This window comes from Anguilla anguilla, chromosome 6 (genome assembly GCF_013347855.1).
Source record: "Anguilla anguilla isolate fAngAng1 chromosome 6, fAngAng1.pri, whole genome shotgun sequence".
NCBI classification, from domain to species: Eukaryota; Metazoa; Chordata; class Actinopteri; order Anguilliformes; family Anguillidae; genus Anguilla; species Anguilla anguilla.
In genome coordinates this window covers 13,916,095-13,943,919 of record NC_049206.1, presented here as the reverse complement: position 1 = coordinate 13,943,919, position 27,825 = coordinate 13,916,095, and the positions used below count along the sequence as shown (strand labels likewise).

The window sequence follows — 27,825 nt, the reverse complement described above, 5'->3', positions numbered from 1 at the left end:
CAGTGGTCCTATTTGATTAAGGCAGGGTTTCATGCCCCATTAGGACTCAAACGCATTCTGACAGCTTTAACATTCACGATGCCCGTGTGCCCAGAGCCATCTCTCAACGTCAGTGTCACCGTCCTATTTGCCACTGTTTTAAACAGCTACATTCACTGCTCAGTTCATTGTACTTGTTGAAACCAATCAATCAATCAATCAAGCAAGAAGTCAATCTACCAACCAATCAATAAACCAAATTTGAGCACAAATAGTCTTGAAGTGGTGGGAAATCCTCCTTCAATCCCATGGGACATGAAAGCTTAAGTGTGAAACCTGCCCTGTAACTACCACAAGATGCAACCGATGCAGAAAATCATACAGTACATGGCCAAAAGTATGCGGATACCTGACATCCAAAATCTCATTTAAAATTATGGGCATTAATATGGAGTTGGTCCACCCTTTGCTGCGATAACAACCTGCACTCCTCTGGGAAGGCATTATACTAGATGTTGGAGCATTGCTGAGGGCATTTGTTTCCATTCCATAGCATTAGTGAGGTCAGGCACTGATTGGGCGATTAGGCCAGGTTTGCAGTTGGCTTTCCAACTGATCCCAAAGGTGTTGGATGGGGTTAAGGTCAGGGCTCTGTGCAGGCCAGTCAAGTTCTTCCACACCATTCTCGACAAAACCATTTCTACATGGACCTCACAGTGTGCCCGGGGGAATTGCCATGCTGAAAAAGAAAAGGGACATTCCAAAACTGTTGGGGAAGCACAGAATTTTAAAGAATGTTACCGTATGCTGTAGCAATAAGATTTGCCTTCACTGGAACTAAGGGGCCTAAAAAACATGAAAAACAGCCCAGAGGGGTGTCCACATACATTTGGTCATATAGTGTAACTCTGTCAGGCTGAGACATATTTTATTTGTTTCTTAGAAGTACATAGGAACAGCTGGCAAATGAGTATGCCTCCATCCAAGGCAGAAAGTTGGAAAAGCACATTTCAATTTCAGCAGCTTTAAGTGACATTTACAGTCTCTAAGACTGAGTAGTCTGTAAATGTCATGACATAAAGACCCTGACAACAGGGTATTCAACCCCTGCTCTCTCTCATCCCCTCTGGAAGTCCATAATCATTCTGGGAATACTGACGTATTAATACTACATAGTCTCATGACAGTAATGTGATCACAAGGCCTATCATGAAAATGTGCACATCAGACTTATATGGAACTTACAGATTCTGAATATAATTATCAGTCCACTATAAATTTTAATTAAATATCGGTGAATGTGATGGCAACCAAGCTGAGTTCCCACACACTGAATATCTGAGGGAATGCCGATTATTCATTTGTGCTTTGTTCACTACGCTGCGACATCCTGTTGCTGACTCAAGCAGACCTGACCAAACTACAGGCACCTTGAGTGAGATGGGACACTGCAGGTTCTATGGCTCTTTATGCTAATACTGTCAAGCGCAGGAATGAGATCACAGAAAACACAAATACTCAGCTGCTAATGGTCTGCAGAACACATAGGCTGAATGAAAGACTACCATATAAGCATGACCGCATATAAACATGCTGGGGTGGGAGTGGGTGCAAAGTGCAAAGAAACCTTGAACTTTGCCACAGAACAGGCAGGTCACTAAGGTTCTGGGGACGGTCGCACCAGCTGATGCTGCACTACCAGCCCCTGGAGTTTCTGTGAGTGAATGACAACTGAGTCGGTCAGTTAACAGATCGTCTCAGGAGTCACTCTGGCAGATACCAGCATGCCAGTCAGCCAGGAAACTGTTCCTCTATTGGTGACAAGATGGAATGGGGGTTAAGGAGGGAGGAGGTACTGTACAGCCTCTAGGAGACAGACTTCCAGTTAAGGCAAAGCACCATTAAGAATAGTGCTTTATCTTAATTGCTTCAGTAAATATGGAACTCTCTGCTAAACATTTGTTTTGACTGCAAGTTACAGCATTTCCGCTGTGAGTCAAAACCCTGGAATCTGGAAACTGTTATTGTACCCGCCCCACGGAAGAAAACTATTTACAACGCACCACCATCTCAGGCAGAGCCAGACAGCGGAGTACGGCTGGGCTGTGATGTCAGACGGCACTATTTATGGGGCATGCCGGACGGCACATCCTGTTATAGCGCTAGAACTTTGTGCTGTGAATTGCCCAGCAGATCGGTATATTGATTTGACTGTGAACAGCCAGGCAGCAGGGCGGGTCGTGACTGGACACTGAGCTACCCAGGAAAGGAGGGGTCCAATCAGCAGCCTTCCTCCCAATTCACACAAGACTGGCTCCCGTGGCGGTTCAGGAACCCGCAGCATGTTTGCAACAATTGTGCAGGCAATTGCTGGAGAACTGTGTCTACACCACTTTTGACAAACAAAACGGTTGTTTAGGACACCAAACTACTTTTTGGTTACAGGGCTGGCAGCGTTGGTAGAAAACACACACCTTGCTTGTGTTTCGTTGTCCAAGGGGCCATTCAATCCCAGCACTAAGGTGCATTATCCTTCATTTGAAGCAACTCATTTTAGCATGAGCTAAACTTCATATTTTAAAAAAAAAACACAGCAATCATAAATCACTAAAATGAACATCAGTAAGAATAACAAAAGCTCAAAGCTTTGTTGTGCCCTACCAGTGCAGTTTAGTACAATGTAGGACAAGTTCTACTCTCAAAGCAAACTACTTTGTCCCATATTTATTTCAATAATCAAGTGGAACTCCACTTGTAAAAGTGCTTTGTGCACCTATTAATAAATGATCTATAATTCAACATTTATTACACCGGTTTTGTGTGTCAGGTAAGTATTCCCTGAATGTCCTTTCAAATAATTACGACTAAATTCCTCAAGTTGCTCACAGTGGATTTAAAAACCACCTGTGGTTTTAAAGTGATTTAAAACCTCAAGTGAATGGAACAGGCAAGGGAAACTAAAGGCAAGAGAACAACTGTGACAGAGAAAATTGCAGACCTGAGGTTATTTTGATCAGCACCCCCTCCATGGCTGGAAGGTTTTAAATTAAGAAAAATACATCTGACAATTGAGTCTGGGGGTGGGGGGGGGGGCATCTCAAACTTGTAATCATACATGTAATTGCACATCTATGGCCAGCGTTCTCCTTTGAATGTTACTACATGCTGCCAAATGCAATTAAACTTTAAAGTAAAAGGCTCATGCTGCAATCACAGCTACAGGGGCAGGCAGAGCAGAACACACTGCACCTTAGTCCCTTCTATTACACATAATGGGAACTGTACTTATGCTACATTACAAACCACACCTGTTCTTACCTCCCACTCCCATTAAGAAACCATTTGTCTCAAACTTTCAGAGAGGACAAATTGCACTGCTTCTGTTTGTGTCGGCCGCAGCAGTTCCAGTCCAAATCTCCAAAGCTCGGGTAACACGGCCACAAACACGGGGAAATTCAAGCGTTCCCCGCGACCAGGTCTGATGATCTCATTCCATTCTCATCCCGTACAGGAAAGTACATTTTGAGGAACAAATGCACAGCAAGCCTCCCCTGTCCGAATGAGAATGCAATGTAATGAGATGTTATAGCAGAGACGGACCCATCAGGGCCCCGCTGCGAACGTCTTTGAATACAGTCCAGCCCAGTCCCCCACACTTACTGCATTAGCTATATTACTGGTCCTGCCCAGGTCACTAACTCTGAGTTGCCCAGGGGGTCATGGCAAAGGTGCCCTATTGCACACCCCCCCCCTACAGGTCAGAACGATCTTCAAACAGCATGCGCCACTGTAAAATATTCTGTAGGTAAACAAAAATGGGTTTTAGTTCACCATTTTGTATTTCGTGCTAGTGTCATGCTCTGTTATACTGGAACGAGGACTGGGAATGCCTATGCACTCTGCTGGTTAACGGCTCTTTTCTCATCAAATAGTCAATGCTATTTTAGTCATAACAGACATCGGGTAATTTAATTGTATGTTTTACTGCATTGTGCCTTACTTGAATGCTGTAGGGAAGCATATTGCCACAAAAACTCTGTTCTCTACTAGTTAAATTAAATTGCACATCATAGTGTAATTCAATTCATTAAGTAAAGTAGTACATATTTTCATATTTTTAAAAACAAGGTATTCTTTGGTGATAAATATAGCTAATGTTATATTTCATCAGCATGACTTTACAATCCAATTTCTGGTCAGAACCAATTAATTATTTTTTTAAATTCCCAGTCTGTTACATGCTCATGTAATCAAATGTGACTCCTTTGACTTATGGAATAAAGAATTAACATGTTTAGTACTGACTTCCATAGTATGAATGGTGAGTGCCCTGCAAGATTGGCAACCTGTCCAGGGTGTATTTTCTCTTGCCTCTTGCCCAATGCATGCTGGGATAGGCTTCAGATAAGTTGATGTTATACACTTAATCATTTAAAATCACTTAAATGGTGGAAAATCAGGATATTTTCCTCCTGAGACCAATGAATAGTAATAGTCCATATTATTCAAGCTAGCATGAAAACATATCCATATTTTGCTTATAAATGTATTAACATGTAACAGATAAACTATACTATCAGATCTATACAATCTAATCTCAAGTACGGAAAACTGATGTGGAAGATCATAAAATAAATTCTCCTGTTGAGAAATATAGATGTGACGGAGCACTGGAAATGTCTAATGAGAATGGTTCAAATCCAATTAACAAATTGCATTCAACGCTGGTTTCCACGGTAATTAGTGTACTGCTGACACGTGGAAAGTAGAGCACAGCCGAGCATCTCTTGTCCAGCACAGCAAGTGAACGGGAGAGTGATGAATGAGTCTGGTTCATTTCATTCTCCATCAAACAAGCCTCATTTTTTAAACTATTGCTGAGCTCGTCAAACCCATCCTGTTCCTTTTATGATTTTTCCTAGCATATGATTTTCTGGGAACATTATTTATTAATACAGCAGTGAAATTGTAAAAACAGGGCTTATTTGAAAATTATTTTGAAAACGCAAATGTCAATGCTTTTAGAGATTGAGTGTACTGCATTGTACGCAGTAAAAAGTATTTTATACAAATTATTTTGTGTCGGTGTGAAAACACTCGCAAATACTCACGCCAGAAAATAGCAATTGTGAAAAGTGCAAGCAACGTGTAAGACAAAAGGTTTTCTAAGACAAAATAATGCAGCATTTTAGTAATAGATTTAGCATGTAAACCTGTTATATAACTGAATAGCTCAATGCCATTGTTCTTTAATGTTCAAATAGCAAGATATAATTATATCACTGTATTAATTAATTGTCAAAGGAGGTCAAATTGAGAAAATGCATAATTTTCTTGTAACTTAAATAGATACAATACAAACAAATAACCAAAAGGAAAATCTCAATTTATAGAACCCTTAAACCGCTTCATTCATATTCTCATTCTATTAATGAAGACACAAAACAATGAATCATAACAAAACTAAAGATTGAAAATAAAATGTAAACAATGGGGACAGCTCTTCAACCTTTCCACTAAGCAGTACCAATATATTGGTTGTTATAAAACTGTGATTTTTAAATTTTATTTGGTAAATTAATAGGACTTTTCAAGGACAGCTGTTACAGTGTATTTGATTGTATTTGATTACTTTACATTTCTGGGATGAAAACCTTTTCAGAAATCTTCAAGGGCTGTGTAGATCTTGAAATCATATTCAATAATACAAACCCAGCAGCATGGCAGTACAGTAATAAGCTACAAAGATTTCAAGGCCAGTTCCCTTTCCTCTATATTACACCGCTGTCTAACCTTGACCTATCAGCCTCTATAATGGCAAGCCGCTTTTCAAAGGCAAACATAGGAAAAGTTTCTGATCCAGTTCATGTCAGTTGCCGTAGCTGGAAAAAGTCACCAAGCTTGACAAATATAGATATAGAAGTCCTACATTAAAATGGGTATACTAGATTTATCTTCAGGCTACTGATTTGATTAAATAGTATGTGCTGCACCATAAAAATAGCTCTTTGCCCCTTTATTTTAAATCACATGAGGGCAAAAAAAAAAAGTATGGGAAGCTAATGAGGATCAAACGGCGCACGGATGAATCTGTCGTGTCTGTGTGTGTGCGCGTGCCCTTGTACATACTTTATGGTTGTTTACATAATCCCCTTTCTTAAAAGATACCAACAGACACAGCCTTAAGTACCACATAGTAACTATTAAAAAGGTAATATGTATAGATAATGGAGATAAAAATCAATGATATGTACAGACCAAGTTAATGAAAGACTGGTGGGATAGACAAGTCAGACACAGACTTTATTTAAAATGCAGCAAAAGTGCTTCTTGGAATGAAAAAAATGGCCAACCAAAATGGATCAACCATGGATTTAATCTTCAAGTTCATTAACTTACAGAAAAACCACGATGAATAAGAATCTTTTTTGCAATCTATTCTTTGTACAGTATATCCAAATAAATGAAATCTAATCAAATATATCCCCATCCAATCAATAAACTCTACCAAGGAATCAATACTCTACATAACCTATAGAACCTGACCAATGAACTAGAAAAAAAAACACTGTGTTAAATGATGCAAACAAGCCATTCAGGCTTATCCTTTCACCTGCAGCCCAGAGTGCATGTAGCGCAGCTTCAAGACTGGTCTTGAACACCCCAAGGTTAGCTATATGAGCAATGTGGCCCAAGAAGATGGGTAGGCAGCCTCCTGGTAAGGTTTTTAAGGCACAGCGTTCCAAATTTGGTGACACATTAAAACACTGGAGTCTGCTTAGTGTCCTATGCCTTGGGGTGTGCTTGTGCACTCTACATCCCAACTAAATTTATCACTATGGTTCATTTTCCAATATTTTTTGGCTTTTCAATGGAAACAAAAAAGAAATTTCATTTCAAGCTCCGTTAAAGGGAACAGTTACAGGGCTCTCTTTAAACCAGTCACACAGCAGTTCTTTAAACCATGTCCCCGTTTCTCAGAAACGGCGACGCGAGACTTCCTTACAGCACGGGACCCCTGTGGTTGTGCTCTGTGCATTGTTTTAATTCCTAAAAGTGAGTGCAGCAGAAAAAAGCTGGCCAGATTTTTTCGGGGGGGGAGCTGAAATGGAGAAAAACCTGCCACACAAGAGGCTTTCAGCAGAACAAGCCGAGGTCAGATCGGGCCCTGCTCTGAACTAAATGGGGCAGCGAGGCACATCACATGGTTAAAGCTCTCTGTATTTGACGACAGAAGCCCTCACTGACCTTTTTGAAGGGGTTAAACCGCCCGTTGGGATTGGGCAATTTTGATATAATCCCCTTTTCAATGTCAGTCAAGCTTGGAAATAACACAAGAAATCATCCAGCTTAGCTTTGCTCTAATTTAGAGAATCCGAAGACTCAAATAAATTGTAAAAAGTAACCACCAGCAATGAAAAACTGATTTTTACATGACAAAAAAAAAAAAAAGATTAAAAGCTTTCGTATTTGGGTAATTGAGTCACTGGAAGTCTGGACAGTGAAACATGCAGATGTCCATGTAAAGAATTCAGGGAAGGAGCAAATGGGAAACAGGGGACAGAAGAACAGCCAATCGCAAGCGGGTTTGGTTCTCAGAATTCTGCACACGTGCGTTTCAGACCTCGAGCAACGTTAATCCTCTGTGGTCACTCTACTTCAGCCACCGGTTCATAATGCAGAAATATAACCAGCCACTTTGCAGAACGCCAGCCTTGAACACTAATAATCCAACATGTCAACTGAGCAATATGCAGTCGTTCATGGAAACGGACGATATCAAAACGAATCCTTTTACAAAAGGCTTAATATTTCGGTTTGTTTGCACAACAGACCGGCAGAAGCAGAGCAGAGAACAGACTTGCAATAATCAGATTTGGTCCCCTTGTGGCTAATGAAAATGTCATGACACTGGGTCAAACCAGATTAGCACCTATAAAGCCCATCTGACAGATTTTGCTTTTATTCTAATCTGGATTATATCTACCATTTCCTCTCTATCTCCGCATTACAGGATGAAAGCACAGATACAGGCTACAAGATTTTAAAAAAAGAAGAAAAAAAACCTAGCGCTCAGAGAGGAAAATAATGTGGACAATGGCAGTAGAAATGCAGCAGACAGCAAACTCTGGAGACCTCCTTGTACATATCTGCTTTGCAGTTTTTCTGGTGTAAGTATTTATTTAGCATTGATTATTTTGGAACAGTGTGAAAAAAAATATTATTTTCAGCCACAAGAATCTGTTGCATGGAGCTGGAAGGACATCAAGCTGAGGGAACTGCTGAAATGCAAAATGAATCTGCAAAAATGTGAATTATCCCAGGAGCAGTACTACCAAAACATATCCATTTGTAATTTTATTAAAAATGTGCTTTTATCTGAAATCAAAGAGTGCTGATTTTAAAATTGGGGGCCGATATACATAGCTAATAAAACAGTGCATTTGTTCTCATTATGTGCCAGACTGGGACCAAAAGAGTTGTCCCTAGAAAATTGCAAATCTTTTGTTTCTTACAATATTCATTTGCTTCTTAATACATAAAGACGCAGTGTGGTATTTAGTTTTGTGATTATAAGAAAAAGTAAAACAGTCCTTGAAGAGTCATTCCCAAAGGCAAAGTGCTACTCTCTGTATTTGCGCTCGCATAAAATCCTTGAATTAAAGGGTACACGTGGGTGCAACACTACAGTGAATATTGAAATTCACAGAGACTGTGAAAAATGTTCCTTCCGAGCTTATTATTTCTTCTTATGCTATGTGCAAGCTGCTCTCAAAAATTTAAGCAAAGTTAAGCTTCCTAATGCCATCTGAGTCATGTGAAAAACCAGGAAGGTTTTTACTTCATTAGAAACGAAGGTCATCTAACATTCTCGCAATTTCAATGAAACATGATGACCAACCTTGCATTGAACAGTTCAGTCATTCATAAATATCAATTAAAAATTTTTTTTACTAGGAATATCACAAACTCAATTATGGAATTTGAATGGTACAATGACAAAGTTCCCTTATTCATTGCTATTATAAATATGACAAAAGTAATCATTTTGATAGGTAAAGAAAAAACTAATTAAAATTTTTTTTTATTGTAGGCTTTCAGCAGATGATCTGTCGTGTTCTGATATAGCTATAGGTTCAATGCTGAACATCTGGAACGGAAAAACATTTACTTGTGGAAACGGAGAGACAGCAAAGGCACCACTTTCTATCGCATGCTGCAAATGGAAGCAGATGGTGTTAACCCCAGTGGAAAACATATCCTTAAAAATTCATAAAGGTTAAAATAACTGTTTATTTTAAATATTTCAACGAAGAATGGTTAACCATTCCCAGCTGCGTGGCCTTTTAAAGTGAATACACGCTGCACACACAAAACATTTGTGTCGAATGCCCTCATGTTAAATTCAACATCTTGAGCAGCAGCGGTTCAACAGAGTGAAGCACTAGGGATGCAAGTCATGGCAAAGAGTTACTGCTTTGTAACAGCATCGGGAAACCCAGAAAAACTGCCCATGATTCAGTTGTACCTCTGCAAGACTCACCTGCAGGTATCTGATGTGAAATGTCAGGCAGAAGATGATGATGATGATGAGGAAGGACGTTGGGCTTACCTTTGGTGCAGCCACAGGACTGGAGCCATACTGAGCCATGGGCGGAGCCAAGGCGGGCGGGGGATCAGTGATGTAGGTCTTCTTGGGGCCGGGAGGCTGATACTCTTGTCCAATGTGGGCAGGGGGGCTGGGCTCCGGTCTCCAGGTGTTCTGGGTCGCATATGCAGGACCTCCCATTCCAGGGTAGTGTTGGTCTGGGTACCCTCTCTGGGGTGGGGGGGCGTACCCGGGCTGGGGAGGCCCGTAGGCAAAGTCGGGGCCACGAGGCTGGGCGGTCATGTATTGCGTTGGGGCGGGGTAGCGGGAGGGCTGCTGGGGTCCAGGGGGCAGGTACTGTGGACTGGGCTGCGCACTCTTCGCCTGGACGTTGAAGGTGGGGCGACTGGGGGTGGAGGCGGTGGTGTAGGAGGCCGGGACGGGCTGAGGCTGGGGCGAGAACTGGGGCTGGGGCGTGAACTGGGGCTGGGGCGTGAACTGGGGCTGGGGCGTGAACTGGGGCTGGGGCTGGGGCTGGGGCGTGAACTGGGGTTGGGGTGCGGACCGGGGCTGGGGCGGGGACTGGGGCTGGGGCGCGGTCTGCGGCTGAGACCTGACCAGGGTGTTGGAAGCGGATGGGGGCTGGGAGCCTCCCGGCTTGGCCGTGGATTTCTTGGTGGCGGTCAGCGGTGGCTGGTTGGGGATGATCATGCGCTTGTGGCTCGTGACCGGCGTGGAGGAACTGGGATTGGTGCCATAGTTCTGCAAGAAATCATTACAGACTTTGAGTCAAAGTATTAAAAAAATAATAAATCTCAAAGACATTCCAATTTAAATATCATTTCCCCAAAGAGGTGGCCTTCACAAGCTCAAGAAGCAATGTTCCAACTGAAATTTAGACTAATTATGTGGCACATATCAGCCTATGAAATCTACACACTTGTTTCTGACATTCAATTTATTTGTATAAGTATAATAAAAGTAGAAATACACATGAAAATCCCATTCTATTCATCTCCGGTAAAAAAAAATGGGAATAAAATACACTGAGTAATATCAACTTAAGACATGCATGACCCAAAGGCTTCATTTCTTACAGACAAAACCTTTGCAATGGGAGAGCGACGCAAAAACAAGTTCAGTTGAGACATTCTTCTAAAAGCTCTAAAGCTCTAATTCCAAAAACTCATTTAACTATTTATAAATTATTTTGAGGTAGACCTAATCGAAGAGCCTCTGACTGCTTCAAAAGAGGGTTAAAAGACACATTCTGCTGTTCTATGGTTAAATAAAACAGAATGTGTCTGGTTACATATATACAACCAACAACAGGAGCACTTTAAGGTTCATGTGAGATGGTATACGAGTCCCGCATCAAATAATAGCAATTTGCACAAAACAGAGGGCAAGACTGCAGGCCTCCATCTTAAAGGCTGCTAGTAGACTAGTAGGTTATTTACACCACTTCAGGGCGCACGTAATGATGCAGACCGCTCTTCAGTTATCAGTTATGGTAACAGTTATGGAGGCAGTGCAGACGGAGGGCTTTGGCTGTGCAGGTCAGCTTGGGTCATAAACCACAGGTCGTAAAACGAGGAGTTAGAGAATCAATGCTCCTGGTTGAGAAATTGCGACGGCTCTCCAGGCATTAGATCAGGACGCTAGTGCTGACGCAGGATTTCAAGCCACAGCGGGGCCTTCATTAAACAAGCGTTGCCAGGTTTCCTGAGGGAAGGTTACTTGAGTGGTATTGCAGTAGCTAGGGAAGAGGACTACTTCAGTAGCTCAATGGTTACACAGTAAACAAAGACCAACAGGTAATGAGGCCATTGGCGTTATAGACAGACCACACCATGGTAGCCGGCCCTCTTTCTGAAAGCCTGCCGGTCAATCCCAGTAACAGATAATCTTACCAGAGAAGAGGGACACATGACCTCTTGTACTGCAGTCTTTTGACGGTTAACATACATTCTAAGAAGAACAGAACTTACTTGAAATGTTTGCTTTCAGCAACTTGAATACAAATACCATGTAAAGGGGCTATATCAAAAGGTTTGGAGCTGAGCAACTGGATTAAAATGAAGCTGAATGAATGAGGTTTTATTTTGCAAAGATGCTAATCCTGATCCTGGGGTTAAATATGGGAGACGGGCCACCTCATTATGCGAGCACGTCAAAATTCAGGAACTCTCCTTCAGGAGAGACCCAGCGAGGGCAACATATATGGGGTTAGTTGGTTGCTTGTGCCAGAGCACAGAGGCTGCAGCTTTCCGCCAGTCTCCCAGGCAGGTAAATCCCACGCCACAGGAAGACTGATCGGTCTCCAGTGTGAGCTTCGCAGACGAGCTCCCTGGAAGAGAACAGCGCGCTAATGGGCAGAAAACATCACCGTGAGAACAAGTCTCCTGACAGATCCTCCCCGATAACTAACGCTTACCGCCAAGCCTCCGCACATCCAGCCCGCAGACGGTGCCACACAGACGCTGTGCTAAAAGTAGGTGTATCCACATGTCATTACCCATCCTTTCTAGGTTACCGCCTTGAGCCAAAAAGAATTCAATTACTGGTTTTTATTGCTGGGTGCCGACAAAGACATTTTCAATTAGAGAAAAAAAAACGTTCCGAACGGCTCAGCTAGCACCTCAGCCCCTCTGAGAACGTCTCCTCTCTACCCTTACCGGACCACGGTTAGGCGGCTTTTGACCCATTTAGAGCAGGGTGCCGACATATACAGGTACGAAGAGAGTCAGAGAGGTGCAGAATATCTGTAGTTCAAGTGCACTCCAGTAGATGAGAGGACAAAATCCTGAATGGGACAATGATGTTTTACCCTTGAGTAAAGCTAACTTTACCTCAATTCCTCCAGTAAGAATGGAAAAAAAAAAAAAAAAGTAGGTTGCTGAAGGTGATGTAATGGGCATCTGAAGGTGATGTAAAAGAAGTGACGGCCTGCCGGATTAGGGTGCCTACTAAGGAAATAAATAATGCAAAGCAAAAGAAAGCTGAAATGAATAAAAGAGGAACTTCACAGTTATGGCGGCGATGTAAACAGACGGACCGCTCTCTCCGCTCTCTCTAATGGCGGGGTCGAGGCCGAGCGCGGCCTCACGTGTGCGTACGCGGCCCGGCCTGCAGCATGCGACCGAGACGACGCCCCGCCCGTGCGCACCATCCTCTCCTGCGGCATTTCCTCCAACGCATTCTCACACAGGCGACAGAAGCCCGGAATGCGCGAGAGCGACGCACATCCTGCTTGCATTTCGCAAGCGCGCATCTGTTCCATACGCAAAATGAGGACGCATACGAGTATGTCAGGTTATTTTATGTGACTACCTCAATAGTTGTGAAGTATTCACAATTATTCATTTTCTCTCCATGAATGTACAATTGATATTCACATACTTTGCATACTAAGGTTCTAAAATCACCAGAAAATACAAATAAAATATTCAGTCAATGGTCAATGCGTAGTCAATGCACAGTCTGTTAAGAGTCAAAGGCATAGAAGACCAAAGCTATTGACATTTCTGCCTGCTACATGACCTCCCGGACCTGTGTCAAATTCACGTGCACTGTTCAATTCTGATAAGGACAGTAAATCCAGCCATAAAAAATGCATCACACGAGGCTACCTTGCCTGCAATCAAGTCGCCCAATGGCCATCACCTTACAGGTACTTCAAAATAAAGAGATATCCTTCTACTTTCTAGTATCCATTACATTTTCTATCGCTATCAATTCTCAGCTCTATTATTCTCGTCTATTGCTTGAGGAATCATTTATTCCGCAACCTTGTCTTTAATAAAAGCATTTATTAAAGTTGCAACCTATGAATGTATTAATTGGATGCCCTCATTTAATTTAGGCCGCCCTGATTATAGTCTGTCCATGACATAAAAATGTACCACATGCTCCCAATTCAAAAATACTTATTTCAGGGGCTTCTGGGAAGCACGTCCCGTTAGGGCAGTGTTCCGCTGGGTGGATGGGCCCCACAGTGGTATCAAATCTGGACCATGCCAGTGGCGGCCGTGGCCAGCAGCCCCGAGGGGGCGGAGCATAATTGGCCGTAGCCTCGCCTGAGGAGGGTGGCGATCCGTTCGGCTGGGATCACAGCATCTCCTCGTTCACCAGTTCACCTCGTGGATCGGGTGGCCACGGTCCGCTTGCTAAAGCCGCGTGTGAAATGTGTTGCTCTACGCGTCTGTGCAATCTCCAGCTGTGGACGGCGGTGTGACGTCATAACGTTTTGGAGGAGAGCACGTGCGTGTCATCACTTGAGAATATGTTTCTGCAATGAGCACAGCTGCTAAATGTGAGAAATGGGAAATATTAGAATAAACATGCATTTCTGGAGAATATACAGAATAGCAGAGCTCCAGTGTGGAAGTGATCCCAGGTCATATTACACTGCAGAGCTGTGAGACAATCACAAACCTCAGTATTTTAGTCTTATGATATTTAGACTTAAGATCTTACTTTTTTTCCAAATAAGACAAAAATATTGCCAATCAAGTGAGACAGAATCCCAATTCAAGATTTGCCAATGGCAATTTTCCACTTTTCAAGCGAACCGCAACTTAAAACAAAGCTAATATGTTCTAATCATGATTTTTCTAATATGTTCAAATATGATTTGTAGTCTCATTACAAGACTAAAACTCTTGTTCAGACTTGTTTTTTCCCATTGTAGATAGGTGATTTTCAGGCGTGTCGAGGGCAAGGCTGATGGAGACCCGAGCGATCGATGTGACAGAAGAGAAAGCACCAGCCCTTTCGACACAGGCTCAACTTCTGAAGGACAGCAGTAGTGCTGCCGAGTTTCTCCAATGGGGAAAAACCTGGGGCTATATCTAGTGAAAACTGATCAAAGTCAGATCACATCCTTACCACGGCCTTAACGCTTTATCCTTAATCCTTTAACATGCGCTTTTTTAACATGGGATAAGCAATCGGGAAATTATTACCACATATTTATTTGAGGAGTATCCTATGAGCAAAGAGGCATGACATGCACTGACTCAGTATTTATCCACTGGTGGCCTGGACTGAATCAATATTTCTTAATCAACAGTCCTTAACTCTGACAAGTAATTAAACGCAAGTATTGTTTTTTTGTGTCACAAACGCAGTTTGGCAAATTCAGCAATCATAAAATTAACCTGACAAACTATGCGAAGAAAACAACAACACCTGTTAATTGGAAGTCAAAGCTAAGGATAAACGTAGATTACATTCAGGCAAATAACTAACGCGTAACATGTCAGTTACAGTACGTACAGTCGGTAGGCCTGCTTGCAGGTACCTTATCCAAGGCCTTTCAGGCTGGTCTCAGAGATCACTCATGCATCTAGAAATACAGGTCTACACTTCGAGTGGAAACAAAATGTACTAGTCACCACGGCATAATGTATTACTATGAGGACTGCGAACTTAGCAACTGTTATCCCTGTGAAATTATAACAGATGTACATTGATTTCTCAAACCTTCGAGGCAGGAACCCTCTGCTAGCAGCCAGCGGCTGCCACACAGCCAATTTAAATTCGGCTTAAATCCACTTTGCAAACTGCCAAAGTGCAAAATGTTTCAGAGGCTCCAGGAAGGCCCATTACACATTACAAGAATTTATACGCTATAACGTGCGAAGCCCAGGACAACCGCAAGCTTTTACTCTTGTTCTTCAAACCGTGCGGGGGTTGGGGTGATATTTTTCTCAGCAAGCTCGGGAAACCCCCGCAGAAGCGCTTTAACTTTAAAAAAATAAACAAATACTGCTTTCCCTCATCTGCTGTCAAACCTCAAATCTTTCATCCCGCCCCCCCCCCCCCCCCCCTCCCCTTCCTCCGCCCCCAAGACATCCTCCATCTTCTGCGTCGTAGCGGTGCAAAGACAGACGGACGGGGACCCGCGGCCGCTGGTGGCCGCGTCTCCTCACAGCACCCTCCACGGGAGCACCAGGAAGGCCAGCCACCTTCATTTCCATCTTTATGAACGGTCGGTCAGGCTCCAATGAAACACAAACGGGCAGGACTGGAGAGGAAAAGAGTGATGATGGCCCATTCTCATTTAAAAAATAAAAATAAAAATAAAAAACAAAAAACTCTGCTGCCTTTCTCTTGGCAGTGCATTTGGGGATAACGAAATTCTGCTGAAAATAAATTCTAAACTGCACTGCTGGCTGAACATGAATATTATAAATACATGTACTGAGAGCGTCTGCTGTTTTGAAGTGCATTTGTCCTGCAGATACCAAAAAGTACACCAAACAGATGTATAATTTGATATTATGAAACTGCAAAATAATACACAATATACTGTTTAAAATACAGTACAACATGGAATATGTTACATTCTTTATGTTTAGGATCTGTAGTGGTATACATAAATGCATGTAAAGATGATCTTACAAAATATTACCAAAACTACCAGTAATTTCACTAATGAAGTTGACAAAACAGCAAATGTGAAAAATTTCCTTCGACAAGATCCCTGCATCATTTCAAAGATTAATAAATAAAGATCAATAACCCCGTTTGCATAAATTGTCAATTGTTAATCTGCAGGTGTGCACTTCTCATCTGTAAACTGCAGTGGCAAAGCAAATGTGTTTCCTGTGTACCTGAAATTACAGTAAACCCCAGGTATGCTCACTGCTTTCAAGATAAAACAAAGGTTTAAAAGCAATCGACTATATGGCAAATCGGCGGGATACCAAGAAACGGAGAATACAGTCAAACTGAGAACCAAAAAGCAAAAACATGCTAAACGAAGAAAGGGTGAAAGCTCTGCTCAGACAACACAATTACACCTGAAGTGTGTGCATCTGGTTTCAGGAAATTAAAGGCATCATTTTGTGACATTTTTCTCGGAAGGCCTTCATATCAAAGGTAACTGCCAGAACGCCTTTTTTTTCTTCTTCTCCACCGCATTTCTCATTTTCAACCTGAATGTTCTTTACCAGCTCTGCTAAACTTTCACAAAAACAAATAAAGACAGTGAATGTTTGACTATCTGTCTTCTAGTCAATGTGTGACACAGTCTTCAGACATTAAGTGTTATAAGCCAGAAGTTAATACAATTTCTTATTGCATAATACCCTGAGAAGTGCGCGGTACAGTTCGGGTGAGGCTGCAGTAAATGACTGATCTTTTAAAGGGCAAAAACGAGGGGTAAAAAAAAAAAAACTCAGTAAACATGTTTGGTTGGATGTACAAAGCAATAATAAATCAATTTAGAGAAGTTATTTGTTTACCTGATGTGTGCTATTGCATATGCAACAAATCTCTTTGTGGGTAATTTTCACATACTTCATGGTTGATTCCCAAAAAACTTTAGATTAATACCTATCCCCCTGCATCCCAAGTATATATAAATGTTAAATTATAATTTGCCAGTTGGCTTTTGGCTGCTGATTACATGCAAAAGTGCTGCAGCATACATTTGAGACATAAACTTTCTAACTTTCTAAAATGTATATTTTAAACCACAAACATGCAAATAACAAAGCCAAAAGAGCCAAGCACACAAAGGTACTTTCCCTTCCTTACACAGCTCTCCCCGTGCACTGGAATATGAGGGTAACACCCCTGGCTTTCTATTACAGCGAAGAGAGAAGTGAGTTTTCGCATCTGAAGTCCCGAGAGGATTCTATACTGATCCAAGAGTAGTTGCACATCATCACCTTAAGTGCCAGTGTATCTAGACAAAAGTGAATATACTAAATTAAGCCTCACAATGCCATGGAATCCATGACTGAAATACGTTCCTTGAGAAACTACATTGTACTTTTCATATCAGATTTTCTCATGAGAGACCAATGTACAGAACAGTATATGGCCCAATGGTAAAGAATAAAGCTAATAATCTGCATTTTCCTTGTTAAATGGTAATATATTCAATGTGAAATTATTTCCATGTCTATGAACATTACTGACACAATACTGAAAGCATGATTTTTCTTCCACTGTGTTAATATATTCTTTCTCAACTGCACAATTGCTCTGAAAACTGAAAAACTGCAACGTGTTCATGATTAATCTCAACATTTATCTGTTTGTAGTTTGTCTGTATCACAGAAAACCATCAAGGTGGCTGTGCATGTTTTAGAAAGCAGCCTTGTTAAAATTCAAGTCCTGGGAAATGGAGACCTTATTCACAGTCAGAGTCCCCCCTCAGTGTGGCCTGCTGTGCTCTTTGTCCCGTCTCTCCAGGTCATACGGGGTCTTAAAAACCTTATTTGCTCACACCCATTTCATCAGTGCAAGACAGGCAACCACGGCCATTTGAAAATTCAGAGGAAAGCTCCCCAAAGGTGGAGGCTTAATCTTTTGTGACAGCCGCAAACAGCGAGCATTTCAACATTAAGGACAGCAGGGAAGTACTTTAAACAACAAAAGGTGGGTTTTGCCAGGCAACCAAACCGTCCCGACCCAGAATAGCTTTGTTATTGGCCCTGCTTGTTTCATAAATATTAATCACGGTCCTCAGTCAAACCGGTCAACTTTGTATGGGGTGACTCTCCTTGCCTGTGAATCTGACACAAACAGCTACATCAGAGGGTCAGATCATCTGTTCTAAACTAAATTACACAGATGTCTGCCTGAACCGACCGGGACCTACGTGCTTCTTTGCAAAAGAACACTTGGGCATGACTGCATTAGTCTAATTCTGTGGCGCGCAGCCAACGCGTCCCCACTAAACACCCTCACACAACGGAGAGCCTCGTTTCCCCTTTCAAAAAAGATCAGCCCACTTCTAGGCTCAGAGCCCTTCCCCTCCGAATGCCTTTAACCAGTTCCTCTTTCAATCAGAATGAAACCACAGTCACAAAAATGAAAGTGAGTTGTTTAAACCCCTTGTGTAAGGTTTAAACTTAAACTTTCATTTGCTGTATAATGTAAAAAAATAAAAACAAACTAAATGATTTATGGACGCTCAAACAGAATATACTGAAAATAATCAGAAAAATATATATATATATTAAAGATATTGCAACATTTCACAATATATATTTTAATATATTTTGCAATATATTTTTTTTAACAATAAACTGCTGTGAAATATTTTTTATTATTATTATTTTTAAAACCCATACATGAACACCATACAGCAGTGCACAGTATTAAATTCCCGTAAGGGAGAGACTGGACCGTGTACAACCGTCATGGGGCAGCAGAGAGCAGGCAGGCAGCTTCTGAGTGAGCAGAGGTGGATGTTGGCCAGCCTCTCTGTACTGCGCACAGAGGGATTAATGGGTTCCTGGCACTGGCGGGGGGGGGGGGGGTTGGGGGGGGGAGGAGGGGAGAGGGGGGGTTGTTCTCACACCTCGGCCTGGCTCCGGTTACCCGCCCGTACGCCGGACGAGGACCGCTGGAACAACCAACTGATCCTCCACACACAGGGACCGAAAGAGGACGGGAAGGAGACACTTTGGCACTGGCTTGGGGAGCGGGGGTGGGGGGGGGGGGGTTAGGACAGGGTGTGAGTTTTCAGCCGAGACCACCTTGCATTATTCAGGGCGATTAGCCCTGTGACAAACAAGCGCCACTACCCTCCTCATCTTACGCTCAGACTACCTGAGGGCTGCCACCTCAGGCACGCAATAGAGGTGCACATAACGTACCTCACCAAATGTAATTGATCTTTCAACATACTGTTAAATGCATTGGTGTGAAACAGTGGGCTATCCTTATCAATCGTAATACATACATTTAATACATACATTTAAAACTTCCAATGCAAACATTTTCAGTGGATCCCTCGAACATAGGACTTCGTCAGTCTTTGGTTAATGTTGTTAGAGATACAATGTGTGATTCTTTTTAAATCTATGTATTCTTTTTTTTTTTATTTAATTAATATGCTCGCAATTGCCATAGTCTCTTAAGCTCAAATTCCAAGTGTGCGGCCACTCAAAGTTAGCACACCGTGATATGCAATTCATAGCTGTGTGACCAAATTGCTAAAGACTACAAATCCTCGCGACGTGGCCAGAGAGCATGCTGGGCAATTGCAGCGCTTCTTCGTAGGAGCGCTGAAAAGGTCATGGCCCTCCGGTAGGCCGTCCCATCAGCCGTCTGCAGCACGAGAGCGAGCGCTGCTCACGCTGGCCCAAACCGTCACCAGACGTGAAGTCAAGCGGGCCCGTCTGGGGCCTCCCCGGAGCGGTGATGCGGTCCGACACCTTCGCCCCCGCACCCCCGCGGTGTCGCGGTCCCTCAGCCTCGCGTCCCACGCGCCCCGGCAGGGCGCCAAAACCCAACGGCAGTCTCCATCGTGGGGCTCTCTCCCACACCTGCATTGCGGCCTTCCTCCTGAACTCCTGAAGCTCGCCGGGTTCCAAAATAGCCCGTCTAATACCGAACCCCTGGAGAGATCAGACTGGTAACTACGTGGCAACCAAGAGACAGCATTAAGGTGTTGAGTCAGGGTGATATTTTTATCCTGCTATCTAATTAATAACAAGGCTGGTGAAGTAGATATATAACTACTGACATCTTACACTGCAGACATCACATAGCAGGGTGTAAGCAGCTATGTGAGTCCTGTGTAAATACTTAGAATAAAAGAATCAACCTTTATAAAAAGGTTAAAATAACCCGACTAACCTACGGGGGAGAATAAAGACGTATAAAAAAATTTATTTAGCTAAATTGGCAGAGAGCGCATTACCCAATCAAACAGCAGTAGTCATGATCTGTAAAGGTAATTCATTTATTAATTAATATAATAAAATAATTTAAAAAAATGTAAAACCTGGCAGAGCTTGTTTCATGCTGTTCTATCCAGTTCTACACATTTGGATCATTGAATGCTCAGTCGCCCTCTATAAAAATATCTGCCAGTTACTACTTATAGAAATAAATGTTTATTTAAAACTCCAGTTGTGGCTAATAAACTGCATTAAGAAAAGCACAGCAGCACTGGCAAACAAATTCAGCATTAACAGAAACAAGCATTAATTAATTATATCGTCTGTTGGGTAACCAGAGAACCCTGTGGTCTAAATCGCCTGGTCCTGTGCATTTCTAGGAGGCCTATTCCAATGTCTGAGATGGACCAACAAGCTCTTTCATGTTGTGGGGAAATCTCCCAGGGCCACAGTTCAGAGGAATTTACCATTTCCCCCAGAGAATCCACCTGAGCTCCTTAACAACTTCACATCGACTCGGGCAAAAACTGAGGTACGTACATCACTAGAGAAGTGGAGACATTAAATATTTCATTCATCTGCCTGTGTCATCTGTCTATCGCTGAAGATCAGACTGCAACGCTTCACTTGAAAAAGACCAAATAGGAAGAAGTTGTGGAACGTTAAGAGGCCAGGGACAATGCTAATGCAAGACTTGGCAAGCTCTAAGCTGGAAAAGCATATGACTCCCGTTCACCTGTTGCCCTTCAAAGCTAAATGCTACTGTTCAACTGTTCAGATGTATTGCCCAGAAGTATTAACTGTTTTATAATCAAAACATTTAAACATCAGAGGATTCTATGAGAGGACCTTTAATCTTTAAAGTAAAAAAGCTTCAGAATATTATACATGCTTAAGTGACAAAACATTAAATGAAATATGCACACAATTAAATGCATTAAGGGGAACAGGCAAAAGACCATACACTTTAATGAATGTTACAGTAGTGCCACTGAACTTTATTGACTGAATGCCTCAATCATCTCAAATGGCCCCCCCTCCCGTAACTGGTTTTAACTTGACGAGGGACCCCTAGATGCCCTTGAGCCTGGGTCGGGGTCCCTGGATCAGAAAATTTAGGAAATGCTTTGTCTAGTGTTTCCTGTCCAAATTCTTTACTAAAACACAGCCACATGTAGGGTTATTCACTTGTATTTCCATATGAAAGGTTCACCTTTCTTTTTGCAGCCATTTTTTATTTTGCAATATTTTATGGGTATTATTATTATTCATTGTAGTAGTAGTAGTAGTACTATGTAGCAGTAAGTTATAGTAGTAGTATTTAGTAGTAGCAGTAGTAGCAATAGTAGTACAATACATTTTTTACTGGAATATATTAATATTTCAAAAGGCCACCACTAAGCAAGACTCAAGTACATTCATGGAAATTAATAAAATATGAAAATCTAATTTCCTCAAAGTTCACTTTGGAAATACAACCTACACTAAACACGATTACAAAACCGTGCATGACTTCAAATTGTGTTTAACTTCCTCCTAAAAGATAACTCAAAAGTCCACTGCCAAAACCCAAATGTGGGCGCTTTGTTTTTGTAAATTTGATCCTATCAACATAATCTCTCCTATCGTTTTGTTGAGGAAAAACACATCTCAGAAGTGACTTGGCGAGAGATGAAGTGCTTCTTCTCGCTATTCTCCCTTTCCGCCCAATCGATAGGCCGTAAAAATACTGCCGACGCTGCGCGCGACCGAAGCTGGAGCGCTGAGAAACGAAAAGACAAACGCAGCCGCACGGACGCATTAGCCCGGAGCGGAGCGGAGCGTTCAGCGCGCGGAGGGGCCCCGTCTTTTTAAACGTCTCATTTACTGGCAGCACTTCTCTCTCTCACTGACACGCTGCCAAGAGCACTTCTGCCGCTCCGCTGAGGGTAAACAGGAGAGCGGCGGAACACGCAGTACCGCGGCGCAGCGCGAACGCAAGGCCGCAAGGCCGCGAGCTCCGAACTGGGCTTCCGTCCGCGCGCTGATTAGGCATCCCGGACCCCGCACGCAGGAAGCGGGGGCCCGAGCCGCGCGTCAGCCGCGCGGGCGGGTTGTGAAATCCCTGAATTTCTCCACTGCGGATGAGGAGCAGCGACGGGGGGCGTTAGCCTCCGCCAGCCCTCGCTCATCTCTCACAACTGGCGCGCCGGTGAGGTACGCTCTCCGAGTCCGAGCGTACCTGCCGTCATAACTCTCGGTCGATGGCGCCCTAATGAGAAACACACCTACTCGTAAAAGTCCAGCCTGGCCTGTCGTCTGGGGACCAGGGGCAAATTTCCTCCCAAATTGAGTACAGGGAGGAGCCTTTTTGTTTTTTTGCTTTATCCTCTGAAGATTAAATCTCATATTTAGACACGTACAACATTTAGTTTTAAAATGCAACAAGGCATTTTTCCGTTCACAAAACACTTTCACTAGTTGAGACTCATACACATGAGCAGTGAATGCTTGTTTAAGGAAAATCCATGGGTTCAGGACAGAAATATATTTGGACACCACCATAACAAACTAGCAGAAGGACCCAAACACGTAAGTAAGACTTTCACAAATGTTTTGATTCTCCCTAAACAGTTAAACATCTACCATAATGAAGAACACATGTTCTTATTCAGTGTAACCCTGCACTGGGGTCTTCTCTTTAAATGGGGTTAGTGTTGTATCAACACAGTTTAAAGTAAATGCACATGTACGCTGGTCCATGCCCAGTATAGTACCCTCGAGCCCTCTTACGACACAGAACAGAAATGTTCGCTCACACGGTTAAAATATCCTTTTGCCAGCCACTGAGGCATGTCTATCAGTTGTTTTAAGGCCATCATGATGAAATCGATATTGTTTTCATTTGTTAGAGGCGGGAGATATATGCATGAGTACTTTAAGTACCATTTTTGTTGTATGGCATCATGGTTACATTATCATGGCTAGTATTTTGAAATTTAAATTAAAGTTGTTTTTTTTGAAAAGTTGTTTTGAGTACAAGGGGATTAGCTGTAATTAGGCCACATCGTCTGAATGAGCACGCAACTCATTGTTACGTACGCCATATCACTTTCCAGCACTGCCTATGTTTTAGATCTCAGAAAAGGGATATCTGTGATACTGCGTATTGTTTTCTCACCTGGGATTACTGACAGTGGGGGGGTTAGTCTGACATCAATTCCTAAGTTTGGGATAGTCCTCTCAATGGAAGCAATGCGGCAAAAGCAAAGCAACCCATTTAAAACAGTGAGCAGAGGTAACTGACAATCGAATCACATTCAGATAAACAAAACGCTACAATACGCAACAGTCAGGGGTTCCACCTGTCGGCCTCCTCTTTTTGCGCAACTGGAGATCAGGGTTCAAAATACCGTGGCGGATATACCCTACAGATTTTAACCCAAGGGTTAGGCTGAAGATACAACAGGGAGCACTGAGCCCATAGCCTATAAGCACAAGGGTCTTCAAACCATGGTCCTGGAGAGCCACAGCATGCTGCTCACCTCACCCGGGTCCCAGGGAAGCCGCGGAACTTGACGGGCGCTATATTTCGACATTCAAATGCGCCTTTACGCTACGTCGACCCCCAACAATGCGCGCATACGCACACGGATCAGACGTGCTTAGACAGGCCTGCCATTGGTCTATCACAGACACCGGGGCTGGGGTCAAGTGCATCACACTCTGAGGGCTTTGACAGAAATCCCTCCGGGCCCCTGGCCCTGTTCACTCCACGCGACACGTCTATCCCACGCTGCCCGCACGCTTACAGGGGCTATTGATCCTGGCTGCTGTCTGGACTGCGGCTGGCTTAATCTCACTCAATGGCTTGTGCTCCACCCGTCACGTTCGTGCCTATTCTTGGCTTCTTTCAAGTCACCAAGGCCTGAAGCTGTGATCTGCGGCAGTCTCTGAACACTCAACGTTAACAGCTCAGGCAGATTTTTATTAGCCTAGTTCACGTAACAACAGGTCCTTGAATACTACCCAGTTCACCCAGTGGTATTTTTATTGACAGCATTATAACCTCTAAAGATAGACGTGATTGGGCAGACCAATGAAAACAGCTGACAGCTAAGTCGTGGTTATAGCTATAAAGATTTTTGCATGGCAAAGGGTTAATGACTCGCATAGCAAGCCACAGTTCCATAAATAACCTTTTAAGTGCAAGATTCAAACGTCTACAGGACCAAGAGTACCGTGTAATGATTAAACAAACATAAGCCCTGCAGCAAGCACTTTTGCAGGCCCGCAGATTCGTAGACAGTGGTCAGAATTCACTGGACTCGGCGAAGAGACAAACTCTCTGACTTAATGAAATTATGAATGATATGAAATCTCTGATGTTAATCCATGTCAGACTGTGAAGGCGTGCACCTGACTAATGTAACAATCACATTTCATTACCTCCTCCTTCTGTTGCCGGGGGAGACAGTGGAAAGTGAAATTGTTCCGCCGTTCTTAAACAGACAGCCCTTCTAATAGGTCATAGTTCAATGAGAAGCACATTCCTGATGGAGGGCTGTGTTAAAGCTTACATATTACCTGGGGAGGGAGGGACGTGGATGGGGACAAATGGACTAAGGGAGTGGAGTGGGGGGAAGGGGGGGGCTTAAAAGCCATGCCAGGAGCTACCTGATTTTACACTGCATACACTAAATGAGTGAGCTGACAGAGAGCACTGAACTGAGAACCATCGTTGCCATTTTGCTCACAGGCGCAGAACATTGGAGCACATCAGGGCAGCGGTGACAGCGACAGGGCCGGGACCGTACGGCGGGCAGGGCTTCCCGCCGTGAGGGAGCCCCAGAGCGCAGCGGCAGGGACAGCTGGAGGGCAGGGGGTCACCCAGAGGTTAATCCGCCCGCCCTCGGGTACCGCTGCCGGAGCTGAGCGCGCACGTGCCTGCATCGCTGCGCCTTTCTGCAACCACGCACACTAGCGTCTCCGCGCACGAACGTTTCATAAAAAATTATATTTCACTAAATAAAAAAAGATTAAACAATATGATTCACTGCAGGTTTAAAAGGCTGGCTACATATCTGAGCATAAACAGGTGGCAGTTTAGTATAGCGGATAGGGCCTCTTAGGCTCGTAACATGGTGGTCACACGCTCTTAATTTTAACTGATTTATGAAAAGCACACAGCTGTATAAATTGGTACTTTAAGTGAAACATCGTGTTTCCTGTTCATCATGTCGCCTCTTACAAGGAGTTCACAAGGCTTGAATTGACCTGATGTTTGGAACAAGGAAATCTAATTTTAAGTCATAAAAACTTTAAGACAAACTTTTAAAAAGCCTGGGAGTATGAAGGAAGATACAAGAGGACGCAAAAAAAAAAGAAACCATGAAGTCGATGTTCTATTTTGACCTGAACCACAGAAGTCGTACAGGGGTCTGACTCACCCATAACCCAAGCTTATTGTTTAAAAGGTCCGTTCAGTCACAGTCTTTTATGTTTTTCAAATGATGAATTTCAAAAGACAACAGCTTAGAGAGTCAGAATCCCACCCAGCGGCCTGGTCCATTATTCAGGCGTTTTAAAAGGCATGCCCTAATCCAATATTTTATTAAGGAATTATGTACTCGAAATTTCAATTTACTCTTGTGCACACAGCCTCTGTGAACATTGGTGTGCATGTGTGCGCATCTGAGAGATAACTGACACCTCTCTCTCCTGGGGCGAGGTATCATTGACGCGTCCTCCATTTCAGCTTAGCGTCGAGGAGGCCCGCCGCTCCTCCCGGCTGAATTATAACACGGCCTCAGCCTCATTCCCTATTCAGCACCCGCGCGCGTGCTCCGACTTCCTGACCCTCACCGCCCCGGCCCTCCGCCACCCTCTCCTCTCTCTCTACTGCATGTTATAAAAACAAAAAAACAAAAAAAAACAAAGTTTTCATCAAGTGCGCTTTAGAGAAGGTGGGGGGGGGGGGGGAAAACCCAATGGGGGGAAAAAGGTGATCTTTCCTGGTGCATTGTGGGCCAGGCACAAGTGCAGACCTGGTGACGTACTGCCTTTGTTCTGCCCTGTTATTTTTTGAGCAGTATGCCGCCACAAAAGTAAACAAATAGCGTGGGATAGAGTCCCAGAAATACTATTTTACTATTGAAAATTTTATTTTATTTCCAGCTTATACTGGCAGCATCACATTGTCACCTCATCACTAATCATGACTAAAACCACCAAATTAATATTCAACTCTCTATGTTAGGCCCTGCAATATGTACCTTATTTAAGATTAACAGCACCCTGGTGTACTAATAATTGGAAAGCCAGAGAAATCCTTCAGTAACAGCTTGAAAACCCCCCTTTGTAATCTTATATTGGCAGCACTGAATAGCTCTGTTAGCAGCATGCTACGGTCTGCCTATTCAGCACACTGTCTGGGCCCTGACAATGGAGCACTTTCCAGCATACTTTCCATGGGCAACACTCTGCCTTGCATTATTTGAACTTTGAACACACAAACATTCGCACATGTACACTCACTTTCACACACACACACACACACGCGCACGCACGCACGCACGCACGCACGCACGCACGCACATGCACGCACGCACATGCACGCACACACGCACACACACACACAGCGGTGAATGTATAATGACCACAGAGAGTGTAAAAGGGTAGCACAGGGTGTGCTGGGGTCACTGTGAGTATGTAAAGAGAAACGTGAATGTACAGTAAGAGTACCAGCATGTGTTTAAGAGCCAATGTGACAGTATAAGGGTCATAGTGAGTGAAGGCCAATATGAATGCTTAGGGACCACACTGAACACGCAAGAGTTCATTGTGAGTGTGGACAGGCTCACACAGTGTGTGTACGGGATTATCAGGAGTGTGTAAGAACCATACCTGAGGATACAAGGGCCGGTGTGAGAGTGTGCGTTTGTGTGTGTGTGTGTGTGTGTGTGTGTGTGTGCACGCGAGAATGCAAGGGTCTCAGTGTGAGAGACACGGGGCCTGAGGGCCAGGTCGTACGTTGCCGTGGTGCTGGCCTTACCTGCTGCTGGGGTCGAGGCTTGTAGGGCGAGCTGTTCTCCAGGTCGGCCAGGATGCTGGTGAGAGAGTCGATCTCAGCGTCCAGGCTGGAGCGTCTCTCCTCCAGGGTCTTCTCTGGACCTCTCATCTGAGGGACAGAGGCACCAGACCATCAAGCACTTTTTCATTCTCCATCAGGCAGAGTAGGGCATTCAAATGGCGAGAATCAAGACAGTGGCAGCATTCAAGTGCAAAAAAGACAATGTAGAGCAGTATTCCTCAAAAATGTAATACATTTCTGAAGATCTGCCCGTTCTTTAAGTGCTCAAACCCCACTAAACCTGGACTGAGTTGCACAGTTTCACACACACACACACTCTCACACACACGCACACACACACTCACACACACAAACACACACGCACACACACACATCCTTTATGAGAGGGAATTGAGATTCATAGTTTGCCTGTTCCCGACACGTTCACCTCGGCTTGGAGAGGCCACGGCCGGCGGAAAGCCCACAGCGAGGACGACGCGTCTGCGCGGAGTCAGGGGCGGCCGGCGGAAAGCCCACAGTGAGAACGACGCGTC

The 27,825-nt window shown here is 43.6% G+C and overlaps 1 protein-coding gene across 5 annotated transcripts in view; it reads right to left on the bottom strand.

Moving 5' to 3' along the window:
* The window catches only part of LOC118229691 (lipoma-preferred partner homolog), a 132,123-nt gene that overhangs the window by 26,908 nt on the left and 77,390 nt on the right, over nt 1–27,825 (bottom strand). For all 5 annotated transcript variants that reach the window (XM_035421904.1, XM_035421903.1, XM_035421906.1 and 2 more), the window contains 2 exons: nt 27,254–27,379; nt 9,593–10,330 (listed from right to left, as the gene is read on the bottom strand). In XM_035421904.1, the coding sequence (XP_035277795.1) occupies nt 9,593–10,330; nt 27,254–27,379 (864 nt within the window). The remainder of the gene's footprint in view (nt 1–9,592; nt 10,331–27,253; nt 27,380–27,825) is intronic.